The following is a 25,429-nucleotide window of genomic DNA, read 5'->3' on the forward strand; positions in this document are numbered from 1 at the left end:
TGCTAGTGTGGTACACTGTGTGTGACGATCTATTCTGCTAGTGTGGTACACTGTATGAGGATCTATTCTGCTAGTGTGGTACACTGCGTATGAGGATCTATTCTGCTAGTGTGGTACACTGGGTGTGACGATCTATTCTGCTAGTGTGGTACACTGTGTGTGGTGATCTATTCTGCTAGTGTGGTACACTGTGTGTGGTGATCTATTCTGCTAGTGTGGTACACTGTGTGTGACGATCTATTCTGCTAGTGTGGTACACTGTGTGTGACGATCTATTCTGCTAGTGTGGTACACTGTGTGTGGTGATCTATTCTGCTAGTGTTGTACACTGTGTGTGGCGATCTATTCTAGTGTGGTACACTGTGTGAGGATCTGTTCTGCTATTGTGGTACACTGTGTGTGGCGATCTATTCTGCTGTGGTACACTGTGTGAGGATCTATTCTGCTAGTGTGGTACACTGTGTGTGAGGATCTATTCTGCTAGTGTGGTACACTGTGTGTGACGATCTATTCTGCTAGTGTGGTACACTGTGTGTGAGGATCTATTCTGCTAGTGTGGTACACTGTGTGTGACGATCTATTCTGCTAGTGTGGTACACTGTGTGTGACGATCTATTCTGCTAGTGTGGTACACTGTATGAGGATCTATTCTGCTAGTGTGGTACACTGTGTATGAGGATCTATTCTGCTAGTGTGGTACACTGTGTGTGAGGATCTATTCTGCTAGTGTGGTACACTGTGTGTGACGATCTATTCTGCTAGTGTGGTACACTGTGTGTGGTGATCTATTCTGCTAGTGTGGTACACTGTGTGTGAGGATCTATTCTGCTAGTGTGGTACACTGTGTGTGTGATCTATTCTGCTAGTCTGTACACTGGGTGTGACGATCTATTCTGCTAGTGTGGTACACTGTGTGTGACGATCTATTCTGCTAGTGTGGTACACTGTGTGTGCGATCTATTCTGCTAGTGTGGTACACTGTGTGTGACGATCTATTCTGCTAGTGTTGTACACTGTGTGTGAGGATCTATTCTGCTAGTGTGGTACACTGTGTGTGACGATCTATTCTGCTAGTGTGGTACACTGTGTGTGAGGATCTATTGTTTCATAGCCATCCTCATCATGATTCTTGGTTATAATCATCATCATGTGATAACGCCTCCCACATGACTGCTATATCAGCCTGAACACGTGAAGATCCGGGTTAGAATGTGCCTTCAGTAACCCATGCTTGTCATAAGAGGCGACTAACGGGATCGGGTGGTCAGGCTGCTGACTTGGTTGACACATGTCATCAGTTCCCAATTGCGCAGATAGATGCTCATGCTGTTGATCACTGGATTGTCTGGTCCAGACTCGAATATATTTACAGACCGCTGTATTCGAGTCTGGACCAGACAATCTAGTGATCAACAGCATGAGCATCGATCTGCGCAATTGGGAACTGATGACATGTGTCAACCAAGTCAGCGAGCCTGGAATATTGCTGAGTGCGGCGTAAAACTAAACACTCACTATATCAGCCGGAATCTGATTGTTTGTCCCGTGTCAATCCAAAGTCTTTCTGTGGCTTCCATCATGTTCCTCCCGCATCATCTGTAGCTGTGTTCTGGAGCAATATTCAAAACAACATGTCACCCACTCACGCAGCACAATGAGTCCCACTAGCACTTTGATCCACCTAGGCGGTTCAGACTGAAACAGTGGCACTGCCCCATATGTAGAAAGTAACATGTTGGCAGGCCCTGTTTACCATCCCACTTGCTTTGCTCTACTTTGATCTTTCATTCAACCAAATATTAAAGAAAATGTCACCTAAAACACAATATTTCTGATGATATATCAAGTTTCCTTTGTGTATGTAATTCTGACATGTTTTCGCTTTGGGAGAAACTTAATGTATTTAGCAGAGTGTCAAGCAGCAGATGAAAACTGCTGACTCAGCACAATAATTCTGTAATCACTTAGATGTACCAGAGCTCATAATAAGCAGCATATTTGCCGAAAACACATGAAATAAATCACCCTTGCCCATTATTGTTGAGTTGTGTACAAGTAGGCATAGAAAATGTCAAAGTCCCAATATTATAACAATAATCTATGTAACATTTTGTTTCCTTTCCAATTAGCGAACCAGTATTTCTTTAAAGATTTTTATTTACTGATGTAATGTCGACAACACACACACACATAAACTCTAGTCTACTACTGTGTATAATGCATAAACAATGTTCTGCATCTTGTTATTGTCAGTGTAAAGTGCTTTTGTGAGTTTATGTGACGTTACATACTTGAAAGGTGACCTTTATGAATATTACCACAATTGTAGTTGTATTGCAATTGAAACACAAATGTTTTCCTCCTTATCACTTAGTGGTTAAAGCGTTTGCTCGTCACGCCGAAGACCCGGGTTCGAATCCCCACATGGGTACAATGTGTGAAGCCCATTTCTGGTGTCCCCCACCGTGATGTTGCTGGAATATTGCTAAAAGCGGCGTAAAACCAAACTCAGTCAGTCAGTCAGTCTCAACCAAAAGGAAATTACAGTCCACTATATCAATAACGAGCATGCTTATATCAACCTGATTGATATAGCAAACTATTTTGGTCCCATGACTTGCTGTACAGTTTACTCAAAACTCTAACAAACCACGGTGATAGAGAACAAAACTGAGTTGTCTCTTTGAGTTTGTCAACCGTACTTTACTGGAACTTATGTCTGAAGGGGGCGGTGGGGTAGCCTAGTGGTTAAAGCGTTGGCTCGTCACGCCGAAGACCCGGGTTCGAATCCCCACATGGGTACAATGTGTGAAGTCCATTTCTGGTGTCCCCCGCCATGATATTGCTGGAATATTGCTAAAAGTGGTGTAAAACCAAACTCAGTCTCAGTCAGTCAGTCTTGTCTGAAGTTGTAATCCCTGCTGACCAACTCCACAGGTTGATGTAGTCTGTGTAACCAGCTGCAGCTATATACCTGTGGCATGCTACACGTACTGGGTACTACCGGCAGCACTATTTTACTGCTACACGTACTGGGTACTACCTGCAGCACTATGTTACTGCTACACGTACTGGGTACTACCGGCAGCACTATGTTACTGCTACACGTACTGGTACTGCACCGGCACCGCAGCACTATTTTACTGCTACATCGGGTACTGGGTACTACACCGCAGCACTATTTTACTGCTACACGTACTGGGTACTACCGGCAGCACTATTTTACTGCTACACGTACTGGGTACTACCGGCAGCACTATTTTACTGCTACACGTACTGGGTACTACCGGCAGCACTATTTTACTGCTACACGTACTGGGTACTACCGGCAGCACTATTTTACTGCTACACGTACTGGGTACTACCGGCAGCACTATTTTACTGCTACACGTACTGGGTACTACCAGCAGCACTATGTTACTGCTACACGTACTGGGTACTACCGCAGCACTATTTTACTGCTACACGTACTGGGTACTACCGGCAGCACTATTTTACTGCTACACGTACTGGGTACTACCAGCAGCACTATTTTACTGCTACACGTACTGGGTACTACCGGCAGCACTATTTTACTGCTACACGTACTGGGTACTCACCCGGCAGCACTATTTTACTGCTACACGTACTGGGTACTACCGGCAGCACTATTTTACTGCTACACGTACTGGGTACTACCGCAGCACTATTTTACTGCTACACGTACTGGGTACTACCAGCAGCACTATTTTACTGCTACACGTACTGGGTACTACCAGCAGCACTATGTTACTGCTACACGTACTGGGTACTACCGGCAGCACTATGTTACTGCTACACGTACTGGGTACTACTGGCAGCACTATGTTACTGCTACACGTACTGGGTACTACCGCAGCTTATGTTACTGCTACATCGCACTGGGTACTACCGCAGCACTATGTTACTGCTACAACGCATGCTGGGTACTACGGCAGCACTATTTTACTGCTACACGTACTGGGTACCGCAGCCGGTTACACGCATTCGGGTACCACCGCATTTTATTTTACTGCTACACGTACTGGGTACTACCAGCAGCACTATTTTACTGCTACACGTACTGGGTACTACCGGCAGCACTATTTTACTGCTACACGTACTGGGTACTACCGGCAGCACTATGTTACTGCTACACGTACTGGGTACTACCGGCAGCACTATTTTACTGCTACCACACTGGGTACTGGGTTTTACTCACCGCAGCACTATTTTACGCTACACCGTGCTACAATTATTTTACCGGGTACAGCAGCACTATTTTACTGCTACACGTACTGGGTACTACCGGCAGCACTATGTTACTGCTACACGTACTGGGTACTACCGGCAGCACTATGTTACTGCTACACGTACTGGGTACTACCGGCAGCACTATGTTACTGCTACACGTACTGGGTACTACCAGCAGCACTATGTTACTGCTACACGTACTGGGTACTACCGGCAGCACTATGTTACTGCTACTGGGTACCGCTACACGCGGCAGCACTATTGTTACTGCTACGCGTACTGGGTACTACCGGCAGCACTATTTTACTGCTACATGTCTGCTGGCATAGTACTCTTGCAGGGCGAGCATGGGATAGTTTCACAGTTTGGTGTATTGGTAAACCCCTAAAAGAAACAGTTTATTTTAATGGCCTTTTTTCAAATTTTCTTTGCTCATCAAAGCATGTGATAGTTTGACAGTTTGATGTAAAGATAAACTCCTGAAAGAAACAGTATATATTAAAGGCTTTATTTTCTTAATATTTTTTGCTCATCAAAGCTTTCTATGTTTTCTTATTTACAGATGTTCTTGTTTACTATGCTGAGATGAAGGATGCAAGCAATTTAAAAACCCATAAACTTTCAGTTTAACTTCGTTTTTATTTCTTTGAAGTTTTGAAAGAAGAACAAAAATTAAATGTATAAAGATGAGCTTATGTTTTATTAAGCACTTATTTGACTTTGCAATATATAGGGAAGTCGTACTTATCAAATATAGAAATATGAAATGATTATAGAAGTACCTGGGTGTGAAAGTTGTGAATAATGTCTACTCTGAAATCTACATGGAATTCTGCAGACCGTGAACAGTGTGACCGCCTTCTCCTTCTATTTGCAGAGATCTATCATGGAACCAGATTGGCACCATCAACAGTAGCATGTTCACCGGACTTCCCAAGTTGGAGAAACTGTAAGTTGATTTTCTCGCTACTTGCCGCTACGTGAAGGATATGAGGAAGGTGGGGGTTGTTGGACGGTCAGTTCGGGCAGTGCATGTCCCGAGTAACCAATGATCATCATATAAACCAGTGGTGGAAATAACTTTAAAATTGCTAGTGTACTCCGGTACAGTGGCACATGTAAAATCACTTGCCCTGATAAGTTTACCACTATACCGGCCACTTTCTTGTTGATTTTTTAAATAAACAACATTATTAACATTGGAAAGTCAACTGGACACCGGTACAGCATGATATACAAATTTGCTTGCCCGACAGAAAAAAACACTGGACTCGGACGTCGGGCAATGGGTTTTTTCCACCCCTGTAAACCAACTGAAGCAAAGGTGCAGTGTTTGAAATGTTTTCCTTAGCTATCAGTGTGTTCCATCCATGGATAACTGATCATGCTATCAACCGCTGGTTTGTCAGGCTTAAACTGGATTAATAAGATCCACCGTACCACTGCTGGACTATCGTTGGCTATGACACCTGGTGTTGCTACAAACTTCTCAGATTGATCGTAGGAACACCTGGTGTGGTCTTCTTAACATTTGTTGTTGTCACTATCTTAACAGTGTGATTGTAGAAATGGTTGATGTGATTGTGATAAACAAATGAAGGAACACCTGGTGTTTGTGTAAATTCAGTGTAGAGATGCCTGGTGTCATTGGGCTACACATAGGGTTCCCTGTAGGACACCTGACTAGCTATTCTCGAAACTTCTTAAGCCCTACGAACTTCTTAAGCCCATTCTTAACACATTGCCCATTTCTGGTGTCCCCCGACGTGGTATTGCTGGAATATTGCTAAAAGCGGCGTAAAACTAAACTCAGTCTGTCAGTCTTATCACATTGGCTGTGGTCAAAGTTAAGAATTCTTAGGGCTACGAACGTTTCGAGAATAAGGGCCCTGGTGGCATTGGTGGACACCTGGCCCTGATTTCTCGAAACAAACTTCAGTTTGAGTTTTACTCAAATTTGAGAAAACGCAGGAATATGTATTTCCCAGTATAAACTGAAATCAATATTAAACTCAAACGTAGTAGACAAATTGAGTTTGGTGTATAGATTACTTAAGTTGTTTGGGGTTTTTTTATTGAAAAAATGTAGTTAAGTTAAAAATTCAGCTGTTTCAAATTGTCAAACTCAGTTTGAAATTTGAGTAAAAACTTAAGTTTGTTTCGAGAAATAGGGGCCTGGTGTCATCAGGCTACATGTGAGGTTCCATGTAGGACACCTGTTGTTGTCAGACTACGTGTAAAGTACGTGACACCTAGTGTCATCAGCTACATTCTGTCCATATGGCACCTGATGTCATCAGCTACATTCTGTCCATATGGCACCTGATGTCATCAGCTACATTCTGTCCATATGGCACCTGATGTATGGCACCTGATGTCACCTGATGTCATCAGCTACATTCTGTCCATATGGCACCTGATGTCATCAGCTACATTCTGTCCATATGGCACCTGATGTCATCAGCTACATTCTGTCCATATGGCACCTGATGTCATCAGCTACATTCTGTCCATATGGCACCTGATGTCATCAGCTACATTCTGTCCATATGGCACCTGATGTCATCAGCTACATTCTGTGCATATGGCACCTGATGTCATCAGCTACATTCTGTGCATATGGCACCTGATGTCATCAGCTACATTCTGTGCATATGGCACCTGATGTCATCAGCTATTTAAGGTTCTGTGTATGACACCTGGGTGCCGATGTCATCAGCTATCTTAGAGGTTCTGTGGCCATAACTCCCATATCTTAACATAGACTTAATCAGTATTTCAGGTTTTGTACAATGACACCTGGCGTCATGAATTTCAGTATTTTGTTTAGGCTGAGAATCCTGCCAGATTTCCATGTGCTGATGTCCATGTTTGTTTCAGGTTCCTGTCCCGCAACAGAATTAACACCATCCCTGAAGGAACGTTCAATGATCTCACTGCACTTAAACGAATGTAAGCTTTGTGTTTCCTTGTCAGTTACATTGACTGTTCTGTAAGATAAAGTGATTAATCTCCTTGTAAATACCTTTTACCTTTGCTCCATCACACCTATGCTTAAATCCCTGACCACACTCCAGTCACCCATATTCATCTCCAGAACACCCCATTTACCCAATTACCCAGTCTGCATCCCCAACCAACTGTAATCTATCCAAATCCTCTTGCCCTCTCCAACCCAGATACCTTGACCCCAACCCAAAGCCAGGAAATGTCCCTCATCCTCACCTCTGGAAATCTTGTGCCCAGTGCCACCCCCAAAACGTTTCTTTCCCCAATCCCAACTTCATTAACCTTAATCCTGTAATGCAGGCTTACGACAGTGGTGTCGCTAACATTTTCTGCCATGGTTGTTTCAGTGACTTCAACTCGGAGTACCTGCGCTGTGACTGCCACCTCAGCTGGATGGTCCGCTGGGCCAAGGACAAGGGGGTTCGAATCCAGTCTTCCACCAAGTGCCAACTCCCTGATGCAATGAAAGGACGGATACTCTCCAAATTGAAGACTGTTGATCTTCATTGCAGTGAGTTGAAAGTTTTCTATGTCCTCACTGTGTAGGAAGTAACTGTGACTGTGGACATGGGGATTTATGGGGTTGTGATGGAGTGAAATAATTTGTGATCATTTGTGTGTATTGAGGGAATATTTTTTGAATCTGTCATAATCTACCTTTCAAAACCACTTCTCTCTACCCTCTCCCTGTGACAAGACCCAGTCCTCCCTGAGCTGTTGCTGTGGCATGGAGGGGGAGCCATACCTGTGTAGAGGGAGCCATACCTGTGTAGAGGGACCCATACCTGTGTAGAGGGACCCATACCTGTGTAGTGGGAGCCATACCTGTGTAGAGGGACCCATACCTGTGTAGAGGGACCCATACCTGTGTTGAGGGACCCATACCTGTGTAGAGGGAGCCATACCTGTGTAGAGGGAGCCATACCTGTGTAGGGGGAGCCATACCTGTACCCATACCCGTGTAGAGGGACCCATACCTGTGTTGAGGGACCCATACCTGTGTAGAGGGACCCATACCTGTGTAGAGGGACCCATACCTGTGTAGAGGGACCCATACCTGTGTAGAGGGAGCCATACCTGTGTAGAGGGACCCATACCTGTGTAGAGGGACCCATACCTGTGTAGAGGGAGCCATACCTGTGTAGAGGGAGCCATACCTGTGTAGAGGGACCCATACCTGTGTAGAGGGAGCCATACCTGTGTAGAGGGAGCCATACCTGTGTAGAGGGACCCATACCTGTGTAGAGGGAGCCATACCTGTGTAGAGGGACCCATACCTGTGTAGAGGGACCCATACCTGTGTTGAGGGACCCATACCTGTGTAGAGGGAGCCATACGTGTGTAGAGGGACCCATACCTGTGTAGAGGGACCCATACCTGTGTAGAGGGACCCATACCTGTGTAGAGGGACCCATACCTGTGTTGAGGGACCCATGTGTTGTAGAGGGGACCCATACCTATGTAGAGGGACCCATACCCGTGTAGAGGGACCCATACCTGTGTTGAGGGACCCATACCTGTGTTGAGGGCCCCATACCTGTGTTGAGGGACCCATACCTGTGTAGTGGGAGCCATACCTGTGTAGAGGGACCCATACCTGTGTAGATGGACCCATACCCCTGTTGAGGGACCCATATCCGTGTAGAGGGAGCCATACCTGTGTAGAGGGAGCCATACCTGTGTAGGGGGAGCCATACCTGTGTGGACCCATACCTGTGTGAGGGACCCATGAGTATGAGGGACCCATACCTGTGTAGAGCCATACCTGTGGGACCCATACCTGTGTAGAGGGACCCATACCTGATATGGGAGCCATAACACATTGAGGGACCCATACCTGTGTAGAGGGACCCATACCTGTGTAGAGGGAGCCATACCTGTGTAGGGGACCCATACCTGTGTAGAGGAGCCACCTGTACCCATACCTGTGTAGAGGGACCCATACCTGTGTAGAGGGACCCATACCTGTGTTGAGGGACCCATACCTGTGTAGAGGGACCCATACCTGTGTAGAGGGACCCATACCTGTGTAGAGGGAGCCATACCTGTGTAGAGGGACCCATACCTGTGTTGAGGGACCCATACCTGTGTAGAGGGACCCATACCTGTGTAGGGGACCCATACCTGTGTAGAGGGAGCCATACCTGTGTAGGGGGACCCATACCTGTGTAGAGGGACCCATACCTGTGTTGAGGAACCCATACCCGTGTTGAGGGACCCATACCCGTTTTGAGGGACCCATACCCGTGTTGAGGGACCCATACCCGTGTTGAGGGACCCATACCTGTGTAGAGGGACCCATACCCGTGTAGAGGGAACCATACCTGTGTAGAGGGACCCATACCTGTGTAGAGGGACCCATACCTGTGTAGAGGGACCCATACCTGTGCCTGTGTAGAGGGACCCATACCTGTGTAGAGGGACCCATACCTGTGTAGAGGGACCCATACCTGTGTAGAGGGACCCATACCGTGCCTGTGTAGAGGGACCCATACCTGTGTAGAGGACCCATACCCTGTGTTGAGGGACCCATACCTGTGCCTGTGTAGAGGGACCCATACCTGTGTTGAGGGACCCATACCTGTAGAGGGACCCATACCTGTGTGTGAGGGACCCATACCTGTGCCTGTAGAGGGACCCATACCTGCCTGTGTAGAGGACCCATACCTGTGCCTGTGTAGAGGGACCCATACCTGTGCCTGTGTAGAGGGACCCATACCTGTGTAGAGGGACCTATAACTGTGCCTGAGTAGAGGGACCCATACCTGTGTAGAGGGACCCATACCTATGTAGAGGGAGCCATACCTGTGTAGAGGGACCTATACCTGTGCCTGAGTAGAGGGACCCATACCTGTCTGTGTAGAGGGACCCATACCTGTGTAGAGGGACCCATACCTGTGTAGAGGGACCCATACCTGTGTAGAGGGACCCATACCTGTGTCGAGGGACCCATACCTGTGTAGGGGCACCCATACCCCATACCTGTGTAGAGGGACCCATACCTGTGTTGAGGTCGTAGTGTTAGCATGCGGACAGATCTCTGACCTGTCACAGGTTTTCTTTTGTAGTGCAACACTGCTTGAGAAACTATTTGCCTTTGAAAAGTTTTGATTGCTTGATAACAACGTACTAGGTAGGATTGCCAACAGACATAAAACAAGCAGACCGGTGATAATGTGTAACAGCCAGATCACTGACTAGAGGCAGTTAACAAGCTGATAATGGAAGGAAGACGGAATCTTGGGATGGTGGGGTGGAAGGCAGGGTGTGGGGTGGGATAGGGGGTAGACAGGTAGACACTGTTCATCATATCCATCTAGTCTACAGGCCATTGCAGACAACTGGCTTATGAGAAATAACCAGGTTTCAGAAGGAAACAAGTCTGTGTAGATTTTGATTTTCCCTAGTCACAGAGTAACAGGTATATGGCCGTGTCTTACATGGTGATAATGTAAATCATAAAATTAATCCTTGTACGAAATTAATGTCAGAATATATTAATGTCCCTTGCTTGGATTAATGAGTCCTTATCTCATTTCTATGTATGTAGTCATGTCAGGTTCTCTGCACACGGGCAGACATTGTGACATTAATAACAAAACTCTCTGTAAATAATTTTACTGAGTGCCAGATGTAGAAAGTGTTTCTCAGCTGGATCCGTGTGTAAAGTGGTCAGTTTGTTGACACAGGCTGACCAAAGTGTGACAGTCCCCAACCATGGGTGATGGCTACATTGTTCTTGGTAAAAAGTGTCAAATAATCTTTTAATTACAAACTAAACACCGTTCACTCAGTTGATAAAAATGTCCAGATCAGCAGGTTCTGGTGAATACATAACTTTAGCTCAGAGGATTGCACCAACCTGATGGTAGGACACAAGGCACAGGATGGGGTATGTTTGGGTGGAGGGTGGAAGATGGCGGATGAGGGGGTAATGTTTGGGAGACAGGTGTGGGTCACAAGGAGGTGGAGGGGGGTAGGTCAGGGTGAGATGGATTAGAGTGATAGGTGAAAGGAATGGTGTGGGGAACAAGGGGTGGGAAGGGGGGAAGGGGGTAATTGGATTGAGGTGGATTGGAGTGATAGATGAGGGAAATTGTGTGGGACACACTTATGTAAAGGATAAAGATGTTTGCAGTGTGTACTGGGAAGCCAGGTGGGTTGTGGCAGCGTGAGATTGGGTCGAGTCAGAAAGGTAAAACATCGATGGTGGGGAACCAGAAAGTACAAGGTGTGGGTGTTGTTAGGGACAAGAAGTCAAGGAGGGGATTGTAGGAGAAGGTGGGAGACAGTGTGTTGTGATCAGGATTTAAGAGAGTGTTTGTAATGGAGGTGAGGAGGTTTTGGGGAGTACGACTATGTGTGAGATGGTGGTAGTCATCGTTGTGGTAGTTGAGATGGCAGTAGTACTTACAGTATCCGAAGTAAATATTTCCAAGCCGAAATTCTTGCACATTTGAGTAAGAACATTTTTCAATTCTCAAAAATGATTGATCTGTATTTATTTATAGTGAATCATATGCATGTTTATTTAACAGTGCCATATCTATAAGTGGTGTTATTACCATTGATTGATGTTCACTTAATTACAACTCGGCTAATTGCTATATTCATAGTCACCATCTGGAGGGAATACCGTCATTCTTTGTCTGACTCTCAAAACGCACCTCTACCGGATTGTGAATAAGTGTAAACCTCGCTATTTTCACTTTTTCCTGAAGCTTAATTATTGGTAATAACACCTTATTTAAAGCAACCACATTTCTGTGGGGAGATCAAAGCTAGGCTAGGACATCTTTGGTGCCAGTAAGCTTTTTACTGTCTTATGAACACTTCAAGGATCTTGTTCTCACAAAAACTATTTTTGCTTCTCTAAATTTGACATAATTTTCAAATCATTTGGGTTTTGTGATCTCTTTTTTTTCTGGACATATTTGTTTTATTTTCCAATCTGAAATGTATTTTTGGTTCAGCCAGTTTTGATTAAGGTTGAATTGGTGTACTTTGGGAATTTCCGTCACCTGTCTTCACTCTAATTCAGCAGTAATAAAAATGTGACTGTCACAACAAGTTGTGAGGGAAACAGTCTTGTCAACTCGCCACTTTTACACTGTTAATGTCAACTGAGGGAGCAGCCTCCTGATAGTGACATCAGTAAATGCTGACCTTCGTTGATGTTGGTCGGCGTCTAATGGCAGGTTAATGGCACAGTCTGTAATTGCTTCAAAGGATATGAAATGTCATATGTGATGAGTTTAATATAGTGGAGGGATATGGGCGCTGAGTGAACAGCACAGCACTCCCTTGGTTCATGAAGGCGTAACATGGTTTTGGTGCCATTTGACACAATGTAAACACAGGTTGGGGTTGTTTTAGTGAAAAGGTAAATCAAATTTCCTGTTCCACAGATTTTATTTACTAATAAACTTCAGTATTTATTTGAAAATATAAGGTAAATATTTCCTTGAGTGAAATGACACTTTTAGGTCGGAACTGCATTCAGACTGCATCAGTCATGCTGATTTAGATCGAAGTTTGGTTATAAGATATGTTATAAACTCAACATTGATGGTTTTCTTGTCAAGTTACATGTATATAACATCTTCAGATCTGCTGTATCACTTGTTGAAATACATCATCACTCTTGTGTCATTGTTGAAATGCCATCACTCTTGTGTCACTTGTTGAAATACCATCACTCTTGTGTCATTGTGGAAATACCATCACTCTTGTGTCACTTGTTGAAATACCATCACTCTTGTGTCACTTGTTGAAATACCATCACTCTTGTCTCACTGGTTGAAATACCATCACTCTTGTGTCATTGGTTGAAATACCATCACTCTTGTGTCATTGTTGAAATACCATCACTCTTGTGTCACTTGTTGAAATACCATCACTCTTGTGTCACTGGTTGAAATACCATCACTCTTGTGTCACTGGTTGAAATACCATCACTCTTGTGTCATTGTTGAAATACCATCACTCTTGTGTCACTGGTTGAAATACCATCACTCTTGTGTCATTGTTGAAATACCATCACTTTTGTGTCACTGGTTGAAATACCTTCACTATTGGGCCACTCGTTGAAATACCATCACTCTTGTGTCACTGGTTGAAATACCATCACTCTTGTGTCATTGTTGAAATACCATCACTCTTGTGTCATTGTTGAAATACCATCACTCTTGTGTCATTGTTGAAATACCATCACTCTTGTGTCACTGGTTGAAATACCATCACTCTTGTGTCACTGGTTGAAATACCATCACTCTTGTGTCATTGTTGAAATACCATCACTCTTGTGTCACTGGTTGAAATACCATCACTCTTGTGTCATTGGTTGAAATACCATCACTCTTGTGTCATTGTTGAAATACCATCACTCTTGTGTCATTGTTGAAATACCATCACTCTTGTGTCACCTTTTGTTGTTGTTACCATCACTCTTGTGTCACTTGTTGAAATACCATCACTCTTGTGTCACTTGTTGAAATACCATCACTGTTGTGTCACTCGTTGAAATACCATCACCTTGTGTCATTGTTGAAATACCATCACTCTTGTGTCATTGTTGAAATACCATCACTCTTGTGTCACTGGTTGAAATACCATCACTCTTGTGTCACTTGTTGAAATACCATCACTCTTGTGTCACTGGTTGATGTTCCATCACTCTTGTGTCATTGTTGAAATACCATCACTCTTGTGTCATTGTTGTGTTGTTGAAATACCATCACTCTTGTGTCACTGGTTGAAATACCATCACTCTTGTGTCATTGTGGAAATACCATCACTCTTGTGTCACTGGTTGAAATACCATCACTCTTGTTTCATTGTTGAAATACCATCACTTTTGTGTCACTTGTTGATGTTCCATCACTCTTGTGTCATTGTTGAAATACCATCACTCTTGTGTCATTGTTGAAATACCATCACTCTTGTGTCATTGTTGAAATACCATCACTCTTGTGTCACTTGTTGAAATACCTTCACTCTTGTGTCACTGGTTGAAATACCATCACTCTTGTGTCTCTCGTTGAAATACAATCACTCTTGTGCCACTCGTTGAAATACCTTCACTGTTGGGCCACTTGTTGAAATACCATCATGGTTGTGTCAAAATTGGGGTGTTGTGGTCCTTAAGTATGGCTTCAAGTATTAAGGTTGAGTCTAGTAAAATTCTGTTTGGTCAAGTAAGGTCAGGTTGGTGGTTGAGTATCTTAGTGGTTAAAGTGTTGGCTTGTCACACTGAAAGACCAGGTTCTATTCTCTGCATGGGTACAGTGTGCGTTCAGGGTGAGTTGAGTATCTTAGTGGTTAAATTGTTGGCTTGTCACACTGAAAGACCAGGTTCAGTGTGCGTTCAGGGTGAGTTTTGCCTGATGAATGACCTTGATGTTTCAGAGCATGACCTTCAGTTGCCGTTCTTCGTCATAAGTCCTCAGGAGAGTCAGATCGTGTTTGAAGGTGACAAACTGCCGTTCAATTGCCGAGCATCTTTTATACATGCGGACACGCACATAGCATGGATTCGGAAAGGAGTTGCTGTGGAAACCAACAAATCTGCAGGCGTCTTCGTTGTCACGTCCAAAACACCAGATGATACAATCATCACTCATACATTAGCATTAAATAATTTACAAAAGTCACATTCTGGTATATGGAGCTGCCAAGTTTCCACGCCACAAGGAAAGGTTTCCCGAGATGTATCAATAACAGTTATTAAAGATCCCGAGAAAAACTGTCCCCATATCCATAAAGTAACAAACAAGGGAAACTACACATGGCATGAAACCATCGCCGGGGTGACGGTCAAGAAGCCATGTAAAGTCGGGGGCAAGGATGACTTCGCCACGTACTACTGTGACGAGTATGGATACTGGAAGTACCTCAACATATCACAGTGTGACTACGTCAGCGACAGGACACGCATGCTTCACAGACTCGCACAGGTGAGTCGCCATGGTTTCCTACTGCCTCTTTTGGGTGGTAGGTATAAAGTTAAAATATTTTTGTATCATGTTTTGGGATGATCAGAAGCTTGTGCTCAATGCTACAACCTTGTGTCGCAGAGGATGAGAGTGTCCAAGCTGAATCTCCTTTGAAAATATGGCAGAATACTATTGGTCTAGAACTACAGATATCTTTGTTGATTAAAATGATTAGCTAAATAATCCTGGTAACTGTTTGATTGAGGAGTTTGACTTTCGAACGGTTTACTGTTTTCCTGTGTTTGACTTCTGATATTGGTTTGTGATTCTGTCAGTCTCCATATTTCAGGAGGAGATAAATGCAACCACCGTGTTTGAATACATCAGCAAAATCAACATGACGCTCAACCTGCCCATGCCTATCTTCCCAGAGATGTCCGTCATGGACGCTGTGTTTGTCTCCGACGCCATTGACAAACTCAAGGGCTTTGTCTCCGTGGGTGCTGAGGTAGGAATGCAATATTGCTGAAGTGTCAGAATGACCTTCACCTTGTCAGACATCTTGACAGGGAAATGTTATCAACTGTCAATACACTTGATAAATTTGGTGCCAATTAAGGGACATTTGGTCAAAGGGACATAACTCCGTCGACCTTACTGACAGCTGCCTGGTTGAGAGACATTTATTTCACTCTAGTGTACCGACCGGTGGACAGAAGACAGGGAACAGATTGGGAAGTGTTTCTTGGCTGAGATATCCTGCTTGTACCCTTAGAGCTTAGCATCAGGTTTATGTTTATGAACTTCTTCCTCTTCTTTGTGGGGGCGGTGGGGTAGCCTAATGGTTAAAGCGTTGGCTTGTCACGCCGAAGACCCGGGTTTGAATCCCCACATGGGTACAATGTGTGAAGCCCATTTCTGGTGTCCCCTGCCGTGATGTTGCTGGAATATTGCTAAAAGCGGCGTAAAACCAAACTCAGTCAGTCAGTCAGTCTTCTTTGTGTTACTGTTTGTTTCGGTCTCTGTCCACAAATATTCGTTTACTGACAATAAGATTTTCTTGGAGATAAGGGAGGCTGTGATTTTGTATGGAGACAAGATATTAATTCATCTACAGCTGCATTACCAGTTATGTTTAAAACTAGATATAATTAAAAATATCAGCCTAATTAATTTTTTTCTACAGAACACCTGGCATCAATTAATTTTTGTTGCAGAAAGTTGGTTTTTCATCAGTCTGAAGGATAGTTACTTTGCAAAGAAATATTCTTGAGAAACTTTGAGGGGATAAAATCTCTGCTCCACTCTAAAACATCAAATGGATGGTCCCTTATTAATATTCATGCTCATTTCTCACGGAACTTATTCATTCTCAGAGGCTAGATTTCCTGCAAGTCTACGAATGTTTATAAAATTCTTAAAACATTTATCAGATTGGATGATTCAGCTTTGTGGATGCAAATTATATAAGTCAAATGAGAAAAATTGTATGATTACATATTTTTGCTTTTGTTTCAATAAGTGTAATGCTTCTGAAAACATTCCCAGTTTTCGACAAAATAATGCCTTTTTTAACAGGTAGTAAATTTTGAATTTGTCGCGGACAAGTCATAGCAGTTTGCACTTTCCGTGTATGATTGCCCTGTGATGATGTTGATGTTGATGTTGATGGTGGTGGTGGTGGTGATGGTGATGGTGATGGTGATGATGGTGATGGTGGTGGTGATCACGATGGTGGTGTTGATGATGATAGCTATGACGATGATGATGGTGGTGATGATGATGATGATGATGATGATGATGTGGTGGTGATGATGATGATGATGATGATGGTGGTGATGATATGATGATGATGGTGGTGGTGGTGGTGATGGTGGTGGTGATGAGTGATGATGGTGATAGTGATGATGATGATGATGATGTGGTGGTGGTGGTGATGGTGATGATGATGATGATGGTGGTGGTGGTGGTGGTGATGGTGGTGGTGGTGATAGTGATGATTGTGATGATGATGTGGTTGTGGTGGTGATGATGGTGATGATGATGTGGTGGTGGTGGTGGTGATGATGGTGGTGGTGGTGGTGGTGGTGATAGTGATGATTGTGATGATGATGTGGTGGTGGTGGTGATGATGATGGTGGTGGTGGTGATGGTGATGGTGATGGTGATGATGATGATGTGATGATGTGGTGGTGGTGATGATGATGATGATGGTGGTGGCTGCGGCGATGATGTGGCGGCTTGCTCACTCTCTTAGCCTTTATCTCTTGCAGATATCTGATGCCATTGTGGAAGTGGTGAACAACGTTACCATGGCAACACCAGCAACTCTTGCAGGAGCACAGATGCAGAAGAAAGCTTGCAGCAGGTATGTGTCATTGATATCAACGCTAAATTTATTAAGATAATAACCTTTCTAAAAAAAATCCTATTTGGAGAGAGTTATCATTAAATTTGGTTGAAGCAAATGCTGGTTTACTGTTTAACACTGTCTGTCTGTTCTGAGGTGAATATGGAATTACTTGTACAGCATCATGAATATGTTTTTGTTTCCAGGTTTGTCCTTGCACTGGAGAACATGACCCAGCAGGTGGCGCCACCATCACCATCCAGGAAGTGGAGTCGCTATGCTTTCAACATGGCCATAAACGTGCTGCGCGAGTCGTTGGCCAACCCGTCTCGGATCTACTGTGCTCTTGAGAAATCCAGGAAGAAGGCAAAGCGGGGATATTCTCGCAGTTTGTTTTCATGTTCGCGGTTTGGGAACACGACGGATGACCTCCACTTATCAATGAAGGTAGGAAGAACTGTTGTTTTACAGTGAATATTCATGATGGTTTAACATTGATATCCCAGATGATATGACTGGGCAGAATAACAGCCCAATAGGTCATATGTGTGAGAGTAGACATGAGATTCACCGAGATCATATGAGATGTTTAGGATAGGAGACCTGGTTCACACTATCAACCACTGAGGTGTCTAGGTCACCATGACATGGCTGTCACACTATCAACCACTGAGGTGTCTAGGTCACCATGACATGGCTGTCACACTATCAACCACTGAAGTGTCTAGGTCACCATGACATGGCTGTCACCATGGTTGTCACACTATCAACCACTGAGGTGTCTAGGTCACCATGACATGTCTGTCACACTATCAACCACTGAGGTGTGTCATGACATGTCTGTCACACTATCCATGAGGTGTTCTGGAGGGGTCATGGACTGTCACACTATCAACCACTGAGGGTGTCTAGGTCACCATGACATGGTTATCACACTATCAACCACTGCAGCTGTGGTGTCCAGGCCACCATGACATGGTTGTCACACCATCAGCCACTGAGGTGTCCAGGTCACCATGACATGGTTGTCACACCATCAACCACTGAGGTGTCTAGGTCACCATGACATAGTTGTCACACTATCAACCCACTCAGGTCTCTAGATCATCTTGCACTGTCTGTCCTTACGCACTGTCTGTACACACTGTCTCTCACTGTAACAAACCTTCTACCCAAACACACAATTGTAAGCATACTATTGTTAGGGTAAACTAAAACAATATTTTAGTTATGTTTTCTTTGTTTTGAGTGGTGTAATACATTTATGGTTGGTATACCCAAGCATCTCTGTTACTTTGAAAGGTGTATATGTATACAGGTATGCACGTTTGCTGAAGAAAGGTTAGGGCTCGCTCCAGCACCTCCTTCTTCATCTCAACCGTGACACCTTATAAACCCCAACAGCCCTTCTCTATCAACTGATCCGTGAAGATCCCAGTTAGAATTTATCTTCAGCAACCCATGCTAGTTGTAAGATGCGCCTAACGTGGTTTGACTGGGTTGACACGTGTCATTGTATCCCAATTGCATAGATCAATGTTCATGCTTTTGATCCGTGGATTGTCTGGTCCAGACTCGATTATTTACAGACCGCCGCCATATAGCTGGAATATATTCTGAGTGTGGCATAAAACTAAACTCACTCACTCATTCTGTTGCATGTAGTGCTGCCTTCCCAGAATAACAAATATACTGCCAGCCATGTCACCTGACACACACTCCCCCTGTATATCATTTCTTGACTTTGTCGCTTGAAGACAAACTGTATTGAATTATAATCATGATATTTAACATACTGGGTATTATATAAGGAGTAGGGTTATCCCAAGCACACATCATGTGTAAGGACTGAATCATGTACAGGGAGACAGGCTTCGTTGTGTGTTTGGCTGTGATCTGGGCTCTCGAGCTGACTGTGATCTGGGCTCCCGAGCTGACTGTGATCTGGGCTCCCGAGCTGACTGGAAGTTGTCTGGGCTCCCGGGACTGTGATCTGGGCTCCCGAGCTGACTGTGATCGGGGCTCCCGAGCTGACTGTGATCTGGGCTCCCAAGCTGACTGGAAGTTGTCTGGGCTCCCGAGCTGACTGTGATCTGGGCTCCTGAGCTGACTGTGATCTGGGCTCCCGAGCTGACTGTGATCTGGGCTCCCGAGCTGGCTGTGAGCTGAGCTGCTGGAAGTTGTCTGGGCACTGAGGCTCCCGAGCTGACTGTGATGTCGGCTCCCGATCTGAGCCGAGCTGACTCACTGATAGGCCATGTCACCACCCAGCTCACGCCACACCCAGGGATTCTGTCAGGAACAGGAAGGGCTGCAAGTTGTGTCGATAGTTGCTACTTAACTATTGTGTGGACAATTCAGAGTTTGTTCTTTATGATGGTTTATAAGAGAGACATTTCTTTCATAGCACCACTGTAACCACCTGTAGGTTTATGGCTTCAAGCTGCCTGAGGCTCTCCACCGCTGGGGGCAACTTGTTGTGCAGTGGTTTCAGTGATTGGTATACATCAGGCTGAGATGGCAGGCTGTCAGCCTCGTGATTTTAAATATATTTGATAGAAGGATAAGTAAATTTTATTGCTTGTTTCAATACCCTAATAGAATAGGTTACAAGTACTTTTGTGCTTGTATCTCATGCCAAATCTGGTACAAAATAGGTCCCCAACTACTTGGTGCGTGTCACTCATAATAAATCTGGCAGGGAATTGGTCCCTAGAACTTGGTGCTTGTCACCCTTGACGGACGTTGCACTGAATAGGCCCCTAAGTACTTGGTATTTACTCCTCGTGTGTTTAGACCTGAATAGTTAACAGATGAGTGACTTTTGAAGTGTAAAACTATTTATGTCTTTCCAACTCCTCCCTTAAGACCCTCATGTGTGTAAAGTTTCCCAGTGACCCGAGTTAGTGGTGCAAACATGAGTATCCATGAAGGAGATTCAACAACCTAGTCTTTCAGGAGTCACAGAATGTGCACACATCTTGCAGCAGCGACAGTGACAGCAACAACACCTTTGTGTGTGCTTTATAGCTGGGGAATGTCAGCCTACCTGATCTCCGTCGGTGACTGACACACTGGATCAGAGCACTCAGTGATTGATTCACGCTTCACTGGGTGTTGGGACATGCTGTACAGGAAGTGAACTGTTTACTGGGCAGATATTCCTCGTATTCATATGGGTGAAATTCCTCATATTCCTGGTGGATGATATTCCTCGTATTCCTGGTAGGTGATATTCCTCGTATTCCTGGTGGGTGATATTCCTCGTATTCCTGGTGGGTGATATTCCTTGTATTCCTGGTGGGTGATATTCCTCGTATTCCTGGTGGGTGATATTCCTTGTATTCCTGGTGGGTGTGATATTCCTGGTAAGGTGATATTCTTCATACCTGGTGGGTATTCCTGGTGGGTGATATTCCTGGTGGGTGATATTCTTGTATTCCTGGTGGGTGATATTCCCTGATATATTCCTCCTTGTATTCCTGGTGGGTGATATTCCTGTATTCCTGGTGGGTGATATTCCTTGTATTCCTGGTGGGGTGATATATTCCTGGGTGGATGATATTCCTTGTATTCCTGGTGGGTGATATTCCTCGTATTCCTGGTGGGTGATATTCCTTGTATTCCTGGTGGGTGATATTCCTTGTATTCCTGGTGGGTGATATTCCTTGTATTCCTGGTGGGTGATATTCCTCATATTCCTTGTATTCCTGGTGGGTGATATTCCTGTATTCCTGGTGGGTGATATTCCGTATTCCTGGTGGGTGATATTCCTGGTGGGTGATATTCCTGATTGGGTGATTCCTGGTGGGTGATATTCCTGGTGGGTGATATTCCCTCATATTCCTGGTGGGTGATATTCCTTGTATTCCTGGTGGGTGATATTCCTATTCCTGGTGGGTGATATTCATCCGTATTCCATCATTATTCACTGGTGGGTGACTTCAGATATTCCTCATATTCCTGTGGGTGATACATTATTCCGGTGCTCGACTGATATTCCTCATTGATATTCATTGCATTGCAGGTTGAGAAATATTTGTTGTATCCACACTTGCTTTTTGGTTGTCATGTTAGATATTACTGAAGCTCAAATAATATGTCATTGCCTGTAACATTACTTGTGTTGCATTATTGTTGTGTGACAACAGTAAGTTATTTGGGTATGGTGTCTGAGGAAATGACACGTTGAACAACATGGGATTTTGTTCATAATATCGACCACATGGTTTGCTGTCTGTGACTTGAGAGGCATCTGTGATAAAGCTGCAATAAAGCTGACTGCTGACCAACATCGAGCAAGAGTAGCTTCCGTTTTTGTAATACTTTGCAGAATTGATTTTGAATTGTATATTTTTCTGTCCTTTAGTAATAGTAAGCCATTGTAAAGTACTTCATATTTTGATGTATGTACTTTTCGCAGAAGAAAAAATGAAATATTGGGTGCAGTTATCTAGCATGTTTATCAGTGACTGTTTGTGCATCCTGCATGTTACTGTATGTAGGATATCTGGGACATCGACCTTTACATATTTCGATTTGAAAAAATACTTGCATTTCACAGTTGGTCACTTGTAGTATGAGCAAGAGGAAGCTGAGCTCCACTCCAGCCACCATTCCCCATTAGACTCCTTTGTAGTCCCCCGTTAGAAAGATATATTGATTAAAAAAGTTTTTAACCAACACATCTGAGAACACCTAAGAAAGATAGCAAGCAAGTACAAGAAGAATAGCAAATAAGTCTTCTAGGATTCTATAGACCTTTCTTTACAAGGAAATGACTTGGTGGGATGGGGTTGCTGGCTTGTATTTGATTGTGCAGTGAGCTTGGAAATGTCGGTTGTAGATGGAGGTGGATCAAAGGTACCTTGGCGAGAGCCTAATTCTAGATGATAGAGAGTCACCATGTAATGAAGGAAGAGTGGGACTTCAAAGATTCCTGTGCTTAATGAATTCCATGTCATAATTGCTTCTCACTTATGGGAGTCAATTTGTCAGATAAACTTGAAATAGTAGTGAAGAAACTGTATCCAAGGTAACACTTGACTATAATGGGTTAGATTTGATGAGGTCCCATGTAAATACACCTGCCACATAGGAACTGAGCTTCTTTGGTACCATTTGAACATTAGCAAATATCATTGCTCACCTGTCCCTGTAGGTCATAAGGTGTACCATTGTTTTTTATTTAGGTAGAAAGAGTACTGTTGTTTTGTATATAGGTAGTGGAGGTGTACTGTTGTTTTGTGTATAGGTAGTGGAGGTGTACTGTTTTATATATCGGTAGAAGTGTACTGTTGTTTTATATATCAGTAGAGGTGTACTGTAGTTTTGTATATTGGTAGAGGTGTACTGTTTTATATATCGGTAGATTTGTACTGATTTGTATATTGGTAGAGGTGTACTGTTTTATATATCAGTAGAGGTGTACTGTTGTTTTATATATCAGTAGAGGTGTACTGTTTTATATATCGGTAGAGGTATACTGTTTTATATATCAGTAGAGGTGTACTGTTGTTTTATATATCAGTAGAGGTGTACTGTTTTATATATCGGTAGAGGTATACTGTTTTATATATCAGTAGAGGTGTACTGTTTTATATATCAGTAGAGGTGTACTGTTTTATATATCAGTAGAGGTAGTGGTATATATCAGTAGAGGTGTACTGTTTTATATATCAGGGTAGAGGTATACTGTTTTATATATCAGTAGAGGTGTACTGTTATCAGTTTTCATATATCAGTAGAGGTGTACTGTTTTATATATCGGTAGAGGTATACTGTTTTATATATCAGTAGAGGTGTACTGTTTTATATATCAGTGTAGAGGTATGTACTGATTTTTATATATCAGTATCGGTAGATGTGTACTGTTTTATATATCAGTAGAGGTGTACCTGTTTTATATATCGGTAGAGGTGTACTGTTTTGTATATCAGTAGAGGTGTACTGTTATATTTGTAGATATCTGATTTGGTAGAGGTGTACTGTTTTATATATCGGTAGATGTGGACTGATTTGTATATCAGTAGAGGTGTACTGTTTTATATATCGGTAGATGTGGACTGATTTGTATATCAGGAGAGGTGTACTGTTTTATATATCGGTAGATGTGGACTGATTTGTATATCAGTAGAGGTGTACTGTTTTATATATCGGTAGATGTGGACTGATTTGTATATCAGTAGAGGTGTACTGTTTTATATATCGGTAGATGTGGACTGATTTGTATATCAGTAGAGGTGTACTGTTTTATATATCGGTAGAGGTGTACTGTTTTATATATCGGTAGAGGTACTACTGTATTTAGAGGTTTATATATCGGTAGAGGTGTGGACAGTAGATCAGTGATTTGTATATCAGTAGAGGTGTATATCAGTAGAGTTTTATATATCGGTAGATGTGGACTGATTTGTATATCAGTAGAGGTGTACTGTTTCATATATGACTGATTTTATATATCGGTAGATGTGTACTGGTTTGTATATCAGTAGAGGTGTACTGATCGGTAGAGGTGGACTGGGACTGAGGTGTTGTATATCAGTAGAGGTGTACTGTTTTATATATCGGTAGATGTGGACTGATTTGTATATCAGTAGAGGTGTACTGTTTTATATATCGGTAGATGTGGACTGATTTGTATATCAGTAGAGGTGTACTGTTTTATATATCGGTAGAGGTGTACTGTTTTATATATCGGTAGATGTGGACTGATTTGTATATCAGTAGAGGTGTACTGTTTTATATATCGGTAGAGGTGTACTGTTTTGTATATCAGTAGAGGTGTACTGTTTTATATATCTGTAGAGGTGTACTGTTTTATATATCGGTAGAGGTGTACTGTTTTATATATCGGTAGATGTGTACTGATTTGTAGGTAGGTAGAGAAGGTGTACTGCTGTAGTTTTGTACTGACTACAGGTCACCATGGCAACTGTGATACTGCTGGCCTCTGTCCAGTACTATGTTAGTGTTCAGGAAGAAATCACAAACAGTATGTACTTCACCCTGACACCCTCCTGTAACACTCTCAGATCAACACTGTATGCAGTCCTACATGTGATATCAGATCAGGCTGACTTGCATACTGATGAGGGCATTGCTGGAAACATCACACTTCTTGTTTATGCACCCAAAATATAAATATTCATGTGACGTGTCCCAAGTGCATCCACTGTAGCTTGTTATATGTCGCCCCAACACAAACCCATGCTCTGATTTCCTCTGGATGTCACTGTAGGTATATCATCATCCACTGATGCAGAAAGGGAAGCTATATCTTTTGTCAAGCATACTGTAACAGGTTTTAATGAATATTTCTTTGGGAACCGAGAGGCTGTGGTAGCTAGTGTCCATGTTGGATGTTTCACACAGGTGTTTCAGTGTGGGAAGCCTGTTGAAACTATTGTTTCTGGTGTTTTGTAAAAGCATTCTTGTCTTGACCTTTAGCTGTTTAAATCTATTCAGAATTTTGAAAAATTGTTTTTAACTATCATGTTGTTTTGTTGGCGTGGATAGCCTTAATGAAGTAAGTTGATTTCAAGTTAGTGAACATGTCTGCTGATAAAGATGCAAAGTGATATCTGTGTAGGCTTGTTAGATGATTTCTACTCTCGTGATGAGACAATTACTCTGTAGTTACGACTGTTGCATTCTTGTCATTCCACTCAGTTGAAGGTTTGTGCCACGAGTTAATGACATCTCTAAGATAATTGGATTATGGTATGTTTATGATATTTGTAAACATTTTGCAGCTATCATTCTCTACTTAGAGGTTGGTTATCAAGGTTATAGTGTCGTCTGATGAAGGAGAAGATAAGTTGGTTCTGCAGCCCAGATTTCACACATAGTTGTTGTTCAGCAGATAACGGCAAATCACAGAGAG

The 25,429-nt window shown here is 43.2% G+C and overlaps 1 protein-coding gene across 1 annotated transcript in view; it reads left to right on the forward strand.

The window, feature by feature from the left end:
• LOC124288437 (adhesion G protein-coupled receptor A3-like) overlaps positions 1–25,429 on the forward strand; it is a 121,003-nt gene that overhangs the window by 87,387 nt on the left and 8,187 nt on the right. The window contains 7 exon segments of the mRNA XM_046724955.1: positions 5,129–5,200; positions 7,132–7,203; positions 7,608–7,771; positions 14,668–15,215; positions 15,544–15,702; positions 17,468–17,562; positions 17,751–17,991. Coding sequence (XP_046580911.1) covers positions 5,129–5,200; positions 7,132–7,203; positions 7,608–7,771; positions 14,668–15,215; positions 15,544–15,702; positions 17,468–17,562; positions 17,751–17,991 — 1,351 coding nt within the window.

Source organism: Haliotis rubra, unplaced genomic scaffold (genome assembly GCF_003918875.1).
Source record: "Haliotis rubra isolate DU_JTF1 unplaced genomic scaffold, ASM391887v1 Scf418, whole genome shotgun sequence".
NCBI lineage: Eukaryota > Metazoa > Mollusca > Gastropoda > Lepetellida > Haliotidae > Haliotis > Haliotis rubra.